The sequence below is a fragment of the Cricetulus griseus genome, chromosome 2 (assembly GCF_003668045.3).
Source record: "Cricetulus griseus strain 17A/GY chromosome 2, alternate assembly CriGri-PICRH-1.0, whole genome shotgun sequence".
Taxonomy (NCBI): Eukaryota; Metazoa; Chordata; class Mammalia; order Rodentia; family Cricetidae; genus Cricetulus; species Cricetulus griseus.
Genome location: NC_048595.1, coordinates 236,102,893 through 236,117,077, shown reverse-complemented (window position 1 = coordinate 236,117,077; position 14,185 = coordinate 236,102,893). Strand labels below are relative to the sequence as shown.

Below are 14,185 nucleotides of genomic sequence, written 5' to 3'. Positions count from 1 at the left end.
ATTTTATACAAGGTACTCAAGGAAGTAAAAAATCTTTAAGAGAATGCTGGTTGGCAGGGGCTAATTGGGCAAGAAGACATGGGGAGATGTTTTTAATGGCTAGAGTCTCTAGCCATTGAGAATGAATAGATTCTGGAAATAATGACGGTTGTGCAAAAATGTCAAAGAATTTAGGTGACAGAGAACTTAACGCAAAAACATCTAAGATGTAACATGTGTCAGTAATTTCAGCTAATCAAGAAACAGAGGCAAAAGAATGCTTTGTGCCCAGAATGTAGAGCTAGGCCACACCAAAGGAAAAAGAGAAAAACAAAAATGGTCACGAAGGTAGTTTACCACAATTAAAAAGCCTTGCTCAAGGCACGCAGTGGTGGTCCACACCTTTAATCCCAGCACTCAGGAGGCAGAGGCAGACGGATCTCTGTGTTAGAGGCCAGCTTGGTATACAATGTGAGTTCCAGGACAGCCTACACAGAGAAGCTCTGTCTCAAAAAACAAAAACAAAAAAAGCCTTGCTCAACTTCAAATAGCTAACTTTTGAAATATGTAAATAATAAAACTAAAGCACATACATTGAAAACTGTGTCTTTTCAAAAATGGGAATTTCAAAACAAAGTTCCAGACTCCACATCGAAACTCCATCAACAGTCTGCTGAGGATGCTAAAAACTGATTTAATGGATCCAGAGAGATGGCTCAGCAGGTAACAGCTCTTGTTGCTAAGCCTGACAACCTGGGTTCAATCACGCACATGGTGGAAGAAACCAATTCCTCTGACCACCAACACATTCTCCATGCATACCTGCCTCATATACAAAAAATAAACATCGATTTAATAAGTATATTACCCATATTTAGAGAGTCTAATATAATTAATAAAGAGGATGTGGTAGTTATAATGACGTTTATTATAAAGACTAAAGGCTCAAAGAGCAACAACTTTTTCTTTTTTTTTTTTTTTTAAGACATGGGCTCACTGTGTAGAGTAGCTTGGCCTTGAATTCACAGAAGACCCTGCCTGCCAAGTGCTGGGATTAAAAGTGTATACTACCACACACATAGCTAAACAAGAGTCTTTGAGTAAGGAAGTATTTTTATTTATTTTTTGTTTGGTCTTCCTTTTTGGGACAGGGTCTCCCTGTGTAGCCTACACTGTACCAAAATGTGTGATCCTTCTGTGTCAGTGCTTCAGGTGTTCAGATTAGAGATACAAACCACCATAACACAACCAGAAAAGATTTTTTGAAGGAACTATTAATTTTTGAATTATCACTGCTAACTTGAGTTGAATCTCAAAACAAAGGTATTAGCCAGAGAATAGAAGTATTCCTAAAACAGACAAGAAAAATACTTAGCATGACTTCTGAGATAGCAATAATCCTCAGAGCTGAATTACAAAGTAGCATAGGAAATTGGAATCTATAAGAGTCAAGGGGGAAAGGTAGTATATGGTGGTTCATGCCTTTAATTCTAGCACTTGGGAGACAGAGGCAGGTGGATCTCTGAGTTCAAGGCCATCATGGTCTACAGAGTGAGTTCCAGGCCAGCTAGGCCTACACAGCAGACCTTGTCTCCTGTTTCCAAATTAAAAAAAAAAAAAAGAATAAAAGAATCCACCCTAAAATTAACTATTATTCTGGTTCATATCATTCTTTAAACGCAATTACTCTCTTACAAAGGATTATGTATGCCAAAGTGGGGAGTCAATAAATCACATCCACAGCCATTTGGAGTTGCCGTACACATTTTTGGAGGCCATTTTGACCAAAAGTAGGAACAGTGAAGTCCATTAAGGAAAATGTGATCCTCAGTCATACCTTGGAACGCTAGCAAGAAGAGACTCCTGCCAAATACCAAAATGAAAAAAGAAGCACTCGCCAGTATTTGTATTCATCTACCCTTTGAAGCTAACACTGTGTTTCATCTTCGAAGTCCAAAATAATGTATGCACAAGTTAAGAGGAAGCATGAAAAAGATGATTTGCAGTCGGCTTCCAGACAGCCCTGAAAATGGCACAAAGCGGGCGGTAGAACCCAAAGGGTGAGCAATCACCGAGCCCTTCCATCCCAGCACTTCCTCCCAGGCTCGTTCCACCTCCGTCTGGGACCTCACGGCAATCACTCGCCACCAGACGCGTCACCTGACTCCCGGGACACACCCTCACCTTTCCCGGCACCCTAGGACAGCGCCACAAACTGTTGTGCAGCGTCACGACTCCTGGGATCCTCCCGGGCCCCACTCCCGCTCGCACCCCACCCACTCGGAGCCTGGCGGACGAGCTCCCGCGCGTGGCTGGGCTCGGCCCGCGGGGCCGCCCGCCAGTCGGCACTGCCCACCGTGGCCCTCCGCGGCGGTGGCCTGCGCGGGCCCCTGCAGGCTGGGCCTAGGCGGAGGCCTAGCGCCCACGGCCAGGGCGGCCACACAGAGGCCGGAGCTCACCCGAGTAGAGAGGCATGGCGGGGCAGGCGGGAGAGGCCGGCGCGGAAGGCTGGGTCTGACGAGGACGGCAGAGAGCTAGGCAGCAGCTCGTGGGGCCGGCGGGGAGGAAGCGCGATGGTGGTGGTGGTGGTGGTGGTGGTGGCGGCAGCTCCTCCGGTGCGACGAGCCTCATTCAAACCGGCCACTGGAGATGACGCAGCAGCACGCCGTTCGCCCTGGGAGCCGCGGCCGAGGGCGGGCGCAGCACGGGGCAGAGGCGGGGCCTGGGGAAGCGCGACCAGGGCAGAGGGGCGGGCCAGGAGGGGGCGGGGCCTGGGGATGAGGGCGGGCTGAAGCTGTGGGGGCGGGGCCTGGGAGGAGGACGGGTGGGCAGGGCAGGCTGAGAGAGAAGAGGCGGGGCCTGGGGGGAAGCAAGGGCGGAAGAGGGGGGGCTAGGGAGAGGGGCAGGGCCTCGGGAGGGTTAAGGGGCAGGAGGCGGGGCCTGGAGGTCAAGGAAGGAAGGGAGGACCTAAGGAGCCCGCTGCTCCTGGAGTTGAGGAGGCAAACGAGCAGATTGAGGAACTGTGGCTGGAGCCCTGGATTAGGGAAGCAAAGGAAGCCATAGAGGGGTGGTTGGAACCTGAGGGTGAGCAGAAGGGCTTCGGGCGGGAGTAGGAGGAGTCTGGAGGTGTTGAAGGGGCAGTGGGAGCAAAGGTGGACACTGGCGGGGGTGGGAGAGCACAGTTTGGGAGCAGTTCAACCCCGCATCTACCGCCTGTCCCCTGCTGGCCTCGTGGTCCTCGTCCTGCCACAGGTGGAACCCACTTATCACTAGATCAGATAAGTGCTGTGCTTTCATTAACCTGTCTGCTGCCTTTTAGTGACTCATTACATTTTCTTTAGGGAGTGGAGTTCGAGGCAGGGTTTCTCTGTGTAGCTTGGGAGCTTGCCCTGGAACTCACTCCGTAGACCAGGCTGGCATTAAACTTACAGATCTGCCTGCCTCTGCCTGGTATTAAAGGCATGGGCCACTGCCACCCAGCAAGTGAGATCTTCACCTGTGGATTTATGGATAAACAAGGCCTGTAGAATATGGTCAAATATCAGGGATCTATATATTTATTTATCTATTATGTATGTTGGTATTTGACTTGCATGCATGTATGTCTGTGTGGGAGAGTTGGATTCCCTGGAACTTGAGTTACAGAGTCATGAGCTGCCACATGGGTGCTGGGAACTGAACCCAGGTCCTGGAAATTGAACCCCAGTCTTTTGGAACCATCTCACTAGCCCTAATATCAGGTTTTTATAAATCTTGTTAATGTACCTATGACAAAAGACCAAGGCCTGACAATCACATTTGATAGGGGATTTTCTAAAATGTACTACTGTTTAGAATGCTTTCTTCCTCTTCTGGCCAACATGAGTTTTGTCCATCTTGACAAAACTCTTCCGTTTATTGCTGATTTTCATATAAACAAAACCTACTCCTACAATTAGTCCTTTCCTATCAAGTAGTATTACATTCGTAGCTATTCTCTCCTTTTCCCCACAAGGATATGAGTCTAAAGCATCCAAAATGAAATACAAACTGAATCAAACACAGATCCTGTCTTAATAGATCTAGAATAACTCAGTCTTAACATATGCATGCATTAACTCCAAGGCTCTCTAAATGGAGCCCTTTGCTGGAAGCAACAGAAGCCAGAGCTGGCCAGGGATGAAGAAAGAACTGCCTGGCTCAGTTCTTTAGTAGTAGTAGTTCTTTAGTAGGTCAAAATAATTACCAAATAGCTAATCCAAAACAGAAAAAATAATAGATGCAATTGAATGTTTAACATTTAATTTTCATCCTTGACTTCAGGCTCTATTATAGAGCTATAGTCCTGAAACCAGCTTGGTATTGACACAAAAATAGACACATAGACCAATGGAATCTAATTGAAAAACCTGATATTAACCCACACACCTACGAACACCTGATTTTTGACAAAGAAGCTAAAGTTATACAATGGAATAAAGAAAGCATCTTCAGCAAATGGTGCTAGCATAACTAGATGCTGACATGTAAAAGACTGCAGATAGATCCATATCTATCACCATGCACAAAACTTAAGTCCCAATGGATCAAAGACCTCAACAAAAATCCAGCCACACTGAACCTATTAGAAGAGAAAGTGGGAGGTATTCTCAAACGAATTGGTACAGGAGATGGCTTCCTGAACATAGCACCAGTAACACAGACACTGAGATCAACAATTAATAAATGGGATATCCTGAAACTGAGAAGGTTCTGTAAGGCAAAGAACAGTCAACAAGACAAAACGTTAGCTCATGGAATGGGAAAAGATATTCACCAACCCAACATCTGACAGAGGGCTGATCTCCAAGATTTACAGTGAACTCAAGAATCTAGTCACCAAAACACCAAACAATCTAATTAAAAAGTGGGGTACAGAACTAAATAGAGAATTCTCAATAGAGGAGTCTAAAGTGGCTGACAGACACTTAAGAAAGTGCTCAACATCCTTAGCCATCATGGAAGTGCAAATCAAAACAACTCAGACATATCTTACTCCTGTCAGAATGGCTAAAATAAAAAACACCAATGACAGTTTGTACTGGAGAGGATGTGGAGAAAGGGGAACACTCCTCAACTGCTTGTGGGAGTGCCAACTCATACAGCCACTTTGGAAATCAGTATGGCGATTCCTCAGGAAATTGGGAACCAGTCTACCTTCTGATCCAGCAATTCAACTCTTGGGTATATACCCAAAAGATGCACATTCATACAACAAGGACATCTGTTCAACTATGTTCATAACAGCATTATTTGTAATAGCCAGAACCTGGAAGCAAACTAGATGCTCCTCAACTGAAGAATGGATAGAGAAAATGGTACATTGTGGTACATTTACACAATGGAGTACTACTCAGCAGAAAAAAAAAGCAATGACATCTTGAAATTCTCAGGCAAATGGATGGAACTAGAAGAAACCATCCTGAGTGAGGTAACCCAGTCACTAAAAGACAAACATGGTATGTACTCACTCATATATGGATTTTAGATATAGAACAAAGGATTACCAGCCTACAATACACACTGCCAAAGAAGCTAGGAAACGAGGACCCTAAGAGAGACATACATGGCCCCCTGGAGAAGGGCAAAGGGACAAGATCTCCTTAGCAAATTGGGAGAATGGGGGGAGTGGAGAGGAAGCTGGGAGAAAGAAAAGGGGAGAAGAGGAGGTCAGGGGAAGACATGAGGGGGCAGGAAGGTTGAGTTGGGGGAAGAATAGAGGAGAGCAAGATAAGAGATACCATAATAGAGGGAGACATTATAGGTTTAAAGAGAAATCTGGCACAGGGAAATGTCCAAAAATCTACAAGGATGACCCCAACTAAGAATCTAAGCAATAGTGAGAGGTTACCTTAAATGCCCTTCCCCAATAATGAAATTGATGACTAACTTACATGCCATCCTAGAGCCTTCATCCAGTAGCTAATGGAAGCAGAGGCAGACACCCACAGCTAAACACTGAACTGAACTCCTGGAATCTATACAACCTGACGAAAAAGCTTAGAAAGTGATTCTAAACAGAAGAACACAGACAAGCACAGCTTCTTAGTAGCAGCATTTTCCTGTGTGGACTCTGTATGCTAGAGGCAAGCAGAGGCTCAGCTCCTTTAAGAGAGGCTTCCTGACTCAACGTTAACAGCAAAAAGCACCAAACAATTAAATGGTGTTTATAAGCAGCCGGCAGCATGCTTCTTAGTGGTGACAGGGACCTAGAAATTCTACAGAATTGTGACAATAAGCATGGCTCCCACTGGTACTCCACCATGAAGCTACTCTCAGAAAGCCAAGGAATAGGTTAGGGTAAGCCGATACTTTAATTTTGGCCATGCTGTTTAGCAGATAAGACTCAGGTGGTCAGGAAAAGATAGAGATATATGTTAAAGACTGATTCAGTTGAAGAAAAACCTCTCAAGGGTTTACAGTGTATTTAAAAATATATGTATGCTTGGGAGAGAAAAAAAAAGATATAGTACTTAGAAAAGAAATAGAATAGCTGGAAGGTGGTGGTGCACGCCTTTAATCCCTGCACTCAGGAGGGAGAATCAGACAGATCTCTGTGATTTCAAGGCTAGCCTGGTCTACAGAGTGAGTTCCAGGACAGACAAAAAATACACAGAGAAACCCTGTCTCAAAAAGCAAAAAAAAAAAAAAGAAAGAAAAAAAGAAAAAGAAATAGAATAATAAAAAAGCCACATAAAGATAGAAAATATACAGAAAGCCTGGATACTGTATGTTATTGTGTTGTCTTTGAATTGACTGCTGAGGAAATAGCCCAGCTGCTAACAGACATTTGATTGCAAACGCTGCTGGAATAATCCAACCAATATATATTTTGAAACCCTTCCTTGCTCTCTTTCAAATTCATGGCCTCTTTGTTTCACTAATTATTGTTACATGCATGCATGTATTTCTAAATATAACAGGCTTAGTCTGTACAATGTTACTTGTATGTGTGTTTTAAGGATTACTACTTGGTCTTGGGTAACCCCTCTCAGCATTCCTTGGTTGCCTGTAGTTCTTGTGTAGGGTTGAGGCCTCGTGGCTTTCCCCCATCTACATTGGCATGTCTATTGGCAATATCCTTGTTTGGCTTATATTTGGATAGTCATGTTGGTAAGACTTCATGGGTGAACTAAGCCGTGGTGGTGCACACCTTTAGTCCCAGCACTCAGGAGGCAGAGGCAGGCGGATCTCTGTGAGTATGAGGACAGCCTGGGCTACACAGCTAGTTCTAGGACAGGATTCAAAGCTACAGAGACAAACCTGTCGGGGGGGGGGGGGGGGCTTTATGGGTGTAGCTTCTGACATTTCTAGGAGACACAATCTCACAGCAAACTCCCTGATCCTCTGGCTCTTAGAATCTTTCCATCCCCCTTTCCAAATGCTCCCTAGGCCTTAGGTGCCAAAGCCCCACAACTGACACACACATTCAGGGGGCCTGATTCGGTCCTATGTGGGTTCCCCAACTGTCAGACTGAGATCCATGAGTTCCCCTTTGTCCAGGTCACCTGTTTCTGTGGGTTTCCCCTGCATGGTCTTGGCCCTTTTGCTCATCACTCCTCCCCCTCTGCATCTGGATTCCAGGAGTTCAGCTCAGTGCTTAGCTGTGGATCTCTGCTTCTGCTTCCATCAGCTACTGGATGAAGGCTCTAGGATGGCATTTTAGGTAGTCATCAGTCTCATTATAGGGGAAGGAAGGACATTTAAGGTAGCCTCTCCACTATTGCTTAGTTTTTTAGTTGGGGTCATCGTTATGGATCCCTGGAGATTTCCATAGTGCCAGATTTCTTGTTAAGCCCATAACAGCTCCCTCTATTAAGGTATCTTTTTTTTTTTTGCTCTCCTTCTCTGTTCTTCCCTCAACTCAACCTTCCTGATCCCCCCTCCTCCTCCTCCTCTTTCTCCTACCTCCTTCCCCCCTCCTGCCGTGCTCCCAATTTGCTCAGGAGATCTTGTCCCTTTAACCTTCTCTGGGGACCACATATGTCTCTCTTAGAGTCCTCCTTGTTTCCCACTTTCTCTGGTGGTGTGGGTTGTAGGCTGGTAATCCTTTGATCTATGTCTAAAATCCATATATGAGTGAGAACATACCATGCTTGTCTTTTTGTGACTGGGTTACCTCACTCAGGATGGTTTCTTCTAGTTCCATCCATTTGCCTGCAAATTTCAAGATTACATTTTTTTTTCTGCTGAGTAGTAGTACTCCATTGTACAAATGTACCACATTTTCTTTTTTCCCTTTTTTAAAAATTTAAATTAGAAACAAGCTTCTTTTACATGTCAATCTCAGTTTCCCTCCCCTCCTCCCCATCCCTATTAACCCCCTACCTCATCCCCTTTCTGCTCCCCAGGGAGGGTGAGGCCTTCCATGGGGGATCTTCAAAGTCTGTCGTCATTTGGAGCAGAGCCTAGGCTCTCCACATTGTGTCTAGGCTGAGAAAGTATCCCTCTATGTGGAGAGGGCTCCGAAAGTCCATTTGTGTACTAGTCGTAAATACTGATCCACTACCAGTGACCCCATAGATTGTCCAGACCTCCAAACTGACATCCTCATTCAGGGGGTCTGGATCAGTTCTATGCTGGTTTCCCAGCTATCGGTCTGAGGTCCATGAGCTCCCGCTTGTTCAGGCCAGCTTTTTCTGTGGGTTTCTCCAGTCTAGTCTTGACCCCTTTGCTCATCACTCCTCTTTCTCTCTCTGCAACTGGATTCCATCCATTCTTCAGTTGAGGAGCATCTAGGTCACTTCCAGGGTCTGGCTATTACAAATAGTGCCGATATGAACATAGTTATAAGCTGTCCTTGTGGTATGAATGTGCATCTTTTGGGTATATGAGCAAGAATGGAATTGCTGGAACTTGAGGTAGACTGATTCCCATTTTCCTGAGAAACTACCATACTGATTTCCAAAGTGACTATACAAGTTTACACTCCCACCAGCAGTGCAGGTTTCCCCTTTCTCCGCATCCTCTCCAGCATAAACTGTCGATGGTGTTTTTTTTGTTTTTGTTTTTGTTTTTGTTTTTAATTCTAGCCATTCTGACAGGAGTAAGATGGTATCTCAATGTTGTTTTGATTTGCATTTCCCTGATGGCTAAGGGTGTTGAACACTTTCTTATGTGTCTTTCAGCCACTTTAGACCCCTCTATTGAGAATTGTCTATTTAGTTCTGTACCCCATATTTTAATTGGATTACTTGGTGTTTTGGAGACTAGGTTCTTGAGTTTGTATATTTTGGAGATCAGCCCTCTGTCAGATGTGGGGTTGGTGAAGATCTTTTCCCATTCTTTAGGCTGCTGTTTTGTCTTGTTGACTGTGTCCTTTGCCTTACAGAAGCTTCTCAGTTTCAAGAGGTCCCATTTATTAATTGTTGATCTCAGTGTCTGTGCTACTGATATTATGTTCAGGAAGCGATCTCCTGTGTCAATTCATTGACGGCTACTTCCCACTTTTCTAAGAGATTCAGTGTGACTGAATTTATGAGGTCTTTGATCCATTTGGACTTAAGTTTTGTGCATGGCAATAGATATGGATCTATCTGCAATCTTCTACATGTCAACATCCTGTTATGCCAGCACCATTTGTTGAAGATGCTTTCTTTTCTCCATTGTATAATTGTAGCTTCTTTGTAAAAACATCAGGTGTTCATAGGTGTGTGAATTAATTTCAGGGTTTTCAGTCTGATCCCATTGGTCTACGTGTCTATTTTTGTGCCAATAACAAGCTGTATTCAGGACTATAGCTCTATAATAAAGTCTGGAGTCAGGGATGGTGATGCCTCTGCAAGTTCCTTTATTGCACAGTGTTGTTTTGGCTGGGTTTTGTGTTCTTCCATATAATGTTAAGTATTGTTCTCTCAAGGTCTATGAAGAATTGTGCTGGGATTTTGATGCGAATTGCATTGAATCTGTAGATTGCTTTTGGTAAGATTGCCATTTTTACTATGTTGATCCTACCTATCATATCATTTGTAAATAGCAAAAGTTTGAATGATTTCTTTACAATTTGGATCCCTTTGATCTCCTTTTGTTGTCTTATTGCTCTACCTAGAACTTCAAGTACTATATTAAATAGATATGGAGAGCGTGGACAGCCTTGTCTTGTTCCTAATTTTAGTGGAATCCCTTTGAGTTTATTCTCCATTTATTTTGATGTTGACCGTTGGCTTGCTGTATATTGCCTTTATTATATTTAGGTATGTTTCTGTTATACCTGATCTCTCCAAGACCTTTATCATGAAGGGGTGTTAAATTTGTGGAAGCCTTTTTCAGCATCTAATGAGATGATCGTGTGTTTCTTTCTTTTAGTTTGTTTATATGGTGGATTACACTGACAAATTTTCATATGTTGAACCATCCCTGCATCTCTTGGATGAAGCCTACTTGATCATGGTGGATGCTTTTTCTGATATGTTTTTGTATGCAGTTTGCCTGTATTTTATTGAGTATTTTTGCGTCAACATTCATGATGGAGATTGGTCTATAATTTTCTTTCTTAGTTGTGTCTGTGTGTGGTTTGGGTATGAGTGTAATTGTGGTCTTGAAAAACAGTTTGGCAGTGTTCCTTCTTTTTCTTGTAACATAATAAATAAATGACCCAGAGATAGATATTGGGAATCAAGCTTCAAACTGAAGATTAGGAAAGCAAAGTAGCCAGGCACTAGCTCTTACCATTACCTCAGGTTGAAAGGCCTGATCCTGCTGCCTTTCCGAAGCATGGCTGGAGAATCCTGAGACTGAATGTCTTCCTATCCTCAGTGTGGCTAGAGAATGAATGACTGATACTGAGACCTTGCTCCTGTCTTATATTCCTCTCATGAGTCCTGGAATTAAATGTGTGAACTCTAATTCTTTTTTAGACTGATTCACTCTAATGTACTCCTGGGTGGACTTGAACTCAGAGAAATCCATCTGCCTTTATCTTTTGAATCCTGGGATTAAAGGTATGTGCCACCACCTACTGAACTCTATAGCTTGTGGCTGACTTTGCTTTTTGAATTCTCAGGCAAGCTTTAATAATAAATATATATCACCACAGTTTTATTGTGTGAAACAATTTGAGGAGTACTGATATTAACTCTTCTTTTAAATTCTCATAGGATTCTGCCCTGAAACCATCTGTCCCAGGACCTTATCTTTGGTTGGGAGATTTTTGATGACTGTTTCTATTTCCTTAGGGGTTGTAGGTCTATTTAAATAGTTTATCTAGTCTTGATTTAATTTTGGTATGTGGTCCCTATCTAGAAAATTGTCCATTTCCTTTTAATTTTTTAATTTTGTGGAGTACAGGTTTTTGAAGTATGACCTGAGGATTCTCTGGATTTCCCCAGTGCTTGTTGTTATATCCCCCTTTTGATTTCTGATTTTGTTAATTTGGATATTTTCTCACTGCCTTTTGATTAGTTTGGAGAAAGGTTTGTCTATCTTGTTGATTTCCTCAAAGAACCAACTCTTTGTGTCATTTATTCTTTGTATTGTTTTCTTTGTTTCTATCTTATTTATTTCAGCCCAAATTTTAATTATTTTATCTCCTCTACTAATCCTGTGTGAGTTTGCTTCTTTTTTGTTTTAGAGCATTCAGATGTGCTGTTGCTAGTGTGAAGTTTCTCCATGTTCTTTATGTAGGTACTTAGTGCTATGAACTTTACTTTTAGCACTGCTTTCAAAGTGTTACATAAGTTTGGGTATGTTGTGTCTTCATTTTCACTGGATTCTAGGAAGTCTTTAATTTCTTTCTTTATTTTTTCCTTGACCTAGTGGTGGTGAAGTTGAGCATTGTTCAATGTTCATGAGTTTGTGAGCTTGAATTCCAACTTTAAACCATGGTGATCAGATAAGATACAGGGGGTTATTCCATTTTTTTGGTATCTGTTGAGGTTTGCTTTGTTACTGAGTATGTACAACATACTCAGTATTTGATTTTAGACATGGTTCCATGAGGTGCTGAGAAGAAGGTATATTCTTTTGTTTGGGTATAATGTTCTATAGATGTCTGTTAAATCCATTTGAGTCATAACATCTGTTAATTCCTTTATTTCCCTTTTAAGTTTCTGTCTGGTAGACCTGTCCAGTGATGAAAGTGGGTGTTAAAGTCTTCCACTATTAGTGTTTGGGGTTTTATGTGTGATTTAAGCTTTAGTAATGTTTCTTTTACAAATGAAGGTATCCTTGTATTTGGGGCATAGATGTTCAGAATTGAGACTTTATCTTGATGGATTTTTTTCTAGGGACAAGTATGAAATGCCCTTCTTCATCTCTTTCGATTGCTTTTAGTTTGAAGTCTATTTTGTTAGATATTAGGATAGCTATACCTGCTTGTTTCTTAGGTACATTTGACTGGAAAATCTTTTCTTAACCCTTTACTCTGAGTTAATGTCTTTTTTTGAAGTTGAGGTGTGTTTCTTGTATGCAGCAGAAGGATGGATCTGTTTTCATGTCCAATCTGTTAGCCTGTGTCTTTTTAAGTTAATTGAGTCTATTGATAATAAGAGATACTAATGACCAGTGATTGCTTGTTCCTGTTGAAAGACCCCCCAGACCCCTAAGGGCCTCGGGATCCCGAGGAGCCCCCGAGACTCAGAAACCAGACCAAGAGCTGCAAAAGCAAGAAGGTTTATTGAACGAATTGACATTCGGGTGTCAGCAATATCGGGAAAGCTGCACACCCCAGCAAGGGTTACAGGCTCCTTATATAGGAAAAAACCGCAGATCAGCATACAGGCAATGGGCACAAAGTGATTGATTACAAAGTATGATCTCATGTTAGAGTGGTCACCCAGGTGTGACCTGCTTTTCTACAAAGGAAAAACCATAGAACGTACCCTGGAAGGTCCTTGATTGTCTGTTGGCCAGCCAGGTGTGACCCAAAGAGGGTTGTCTTGGCGATTGCCCCCGTCTAAACCATAGGACGTGCCCGGGGTTGGGGCCAACCCCCTTGTAATGGGCCAAGGCCTGTGGGAAGCTTTTTCTCTCTGTGAACTAAAATCTTTTAAAACTTTTTCTCTCAGCAAACTAAAATCTTTCACTGTTATTTTTGTTGGTGGTGGTGATGATAGTGTGTGTGTGTGTGTGTGTGTGTGTGTTTCCCTTCTTTGGGTTTTGCTGGTGTGGGATTATCTATTGCCTGTGTTTTTGTGGGTGTAGCTACCTTCCTTGTTTTCTTTCTAGTACTTTCTTTAGGGAAGGATTGATGGGTAGGTATTGTTTAAATCTGTTTCTCTGTCTACTTGCTCCAGACTGGATGGCCCTAGCCCCAAGTGACACACCTCAAGCCCCACCCCCACCCACAGAAGCCCCAGAGACCTTGCAGCAGCCTCCCCCCACCTCCCAACACCGATGAGGCAGAAGAATATGATCTTAAAAATAACTTTATGCTGGGTGCTGGTGATGCACGCCTTTAATCCCAGCACTCGGGAGACAGAGGCAGATGGATCTCTGTGAGTTCAAGGCCACCCTGGGCTACATGAGAATAAATCTGTCTAAAAGAGAAACAGAGCTCATACCTTTGATTCCAGGACTTGGGATGACACGACTTTAATCCCAGTACCAGAACATAAATATAAGGCGGGAGGAGATAGGTGCAGTCAGATTCAATCAGGATTGGTGGACACAGGATTTCCATCTGAGTTAGAAGTAAGCTAGTGGCTAGCTGCTTTGCTTCTCTGATCTTTAGCTTTAATCCCAGTATCTGTCTTTGGGTTTTTATTATTCGAGCTACACCTGGTTTCATCCCCTGACAGTCATAGTTGAGCACCTGTGTCACCAGGCAAGAGAGTAGCTGAATTAATGGCAGTGGGTTTCTCAAATTGACCTCGAGGGTGGGCTAGGAATAGGGCCTGGTAGTGTGTCACACAGCCATTAGCAGCCAGCCTTTGGTAACCCTCAGAGGGCCTCAGGCATGTCCTGGGATGCTGTGACTATAAGATCTTGGCCCAGAGTTAACTTGTTAGTTTTGGGTTTTTTGTTTTGTTTTGTTTTGTTTTTGTTTTTTCATTAAACTAGCAATAGCCACCACAGCTCTTAGACAGTGGGCCATTCTGTGGCATTTACATGGCCCCAAAGTTTAGGCTAAAACCCCTTTTGTCTTTTATTTAGTTTCAGTCTAGATTAGGGGCTTAGTGCCCCCTTGTGTTGGTGTATAGAGGATTTGCTATTTTCAAAAAGTGGTATCTAGAGGCAGCAATATCCAGCT

At 43.1% G+C, this 14,185-nt stretch overlaps 1 protein-coding gene across 3 annotated transcripts in view; it reads right to left on the bottom strand.

The window, feature by feature from the left end:
• LOC100770363 (ubiquitin carboxyl-terminal hydrolase 14) overlaps positions 1-2,630 on the bottom strand; it is a 44,872-nt gene extending 42,242 nt beyond the window's left edge. For 2 of the 3 annotated variants that reach the window (XM_027403641.2, XM_027403640.2), the window contains exon 1: positions 2,439-2,630. In XM_027403641.2, the coding sequence (XP_027259442.1) occupies positions 2,439-2,610 (172 nt within the window). In that variant the 5' untranslated portion in view covers positions 2,611-2,630. The remainder of the gene's footprint in view (positions 1-2,438) is intronic. The other variant, XM_027403642.2, reaches the window with a different exon arrangement.
• Between the last annotated feature and the right edge of the window lie 11,555 nt (positions 2,631-14,185).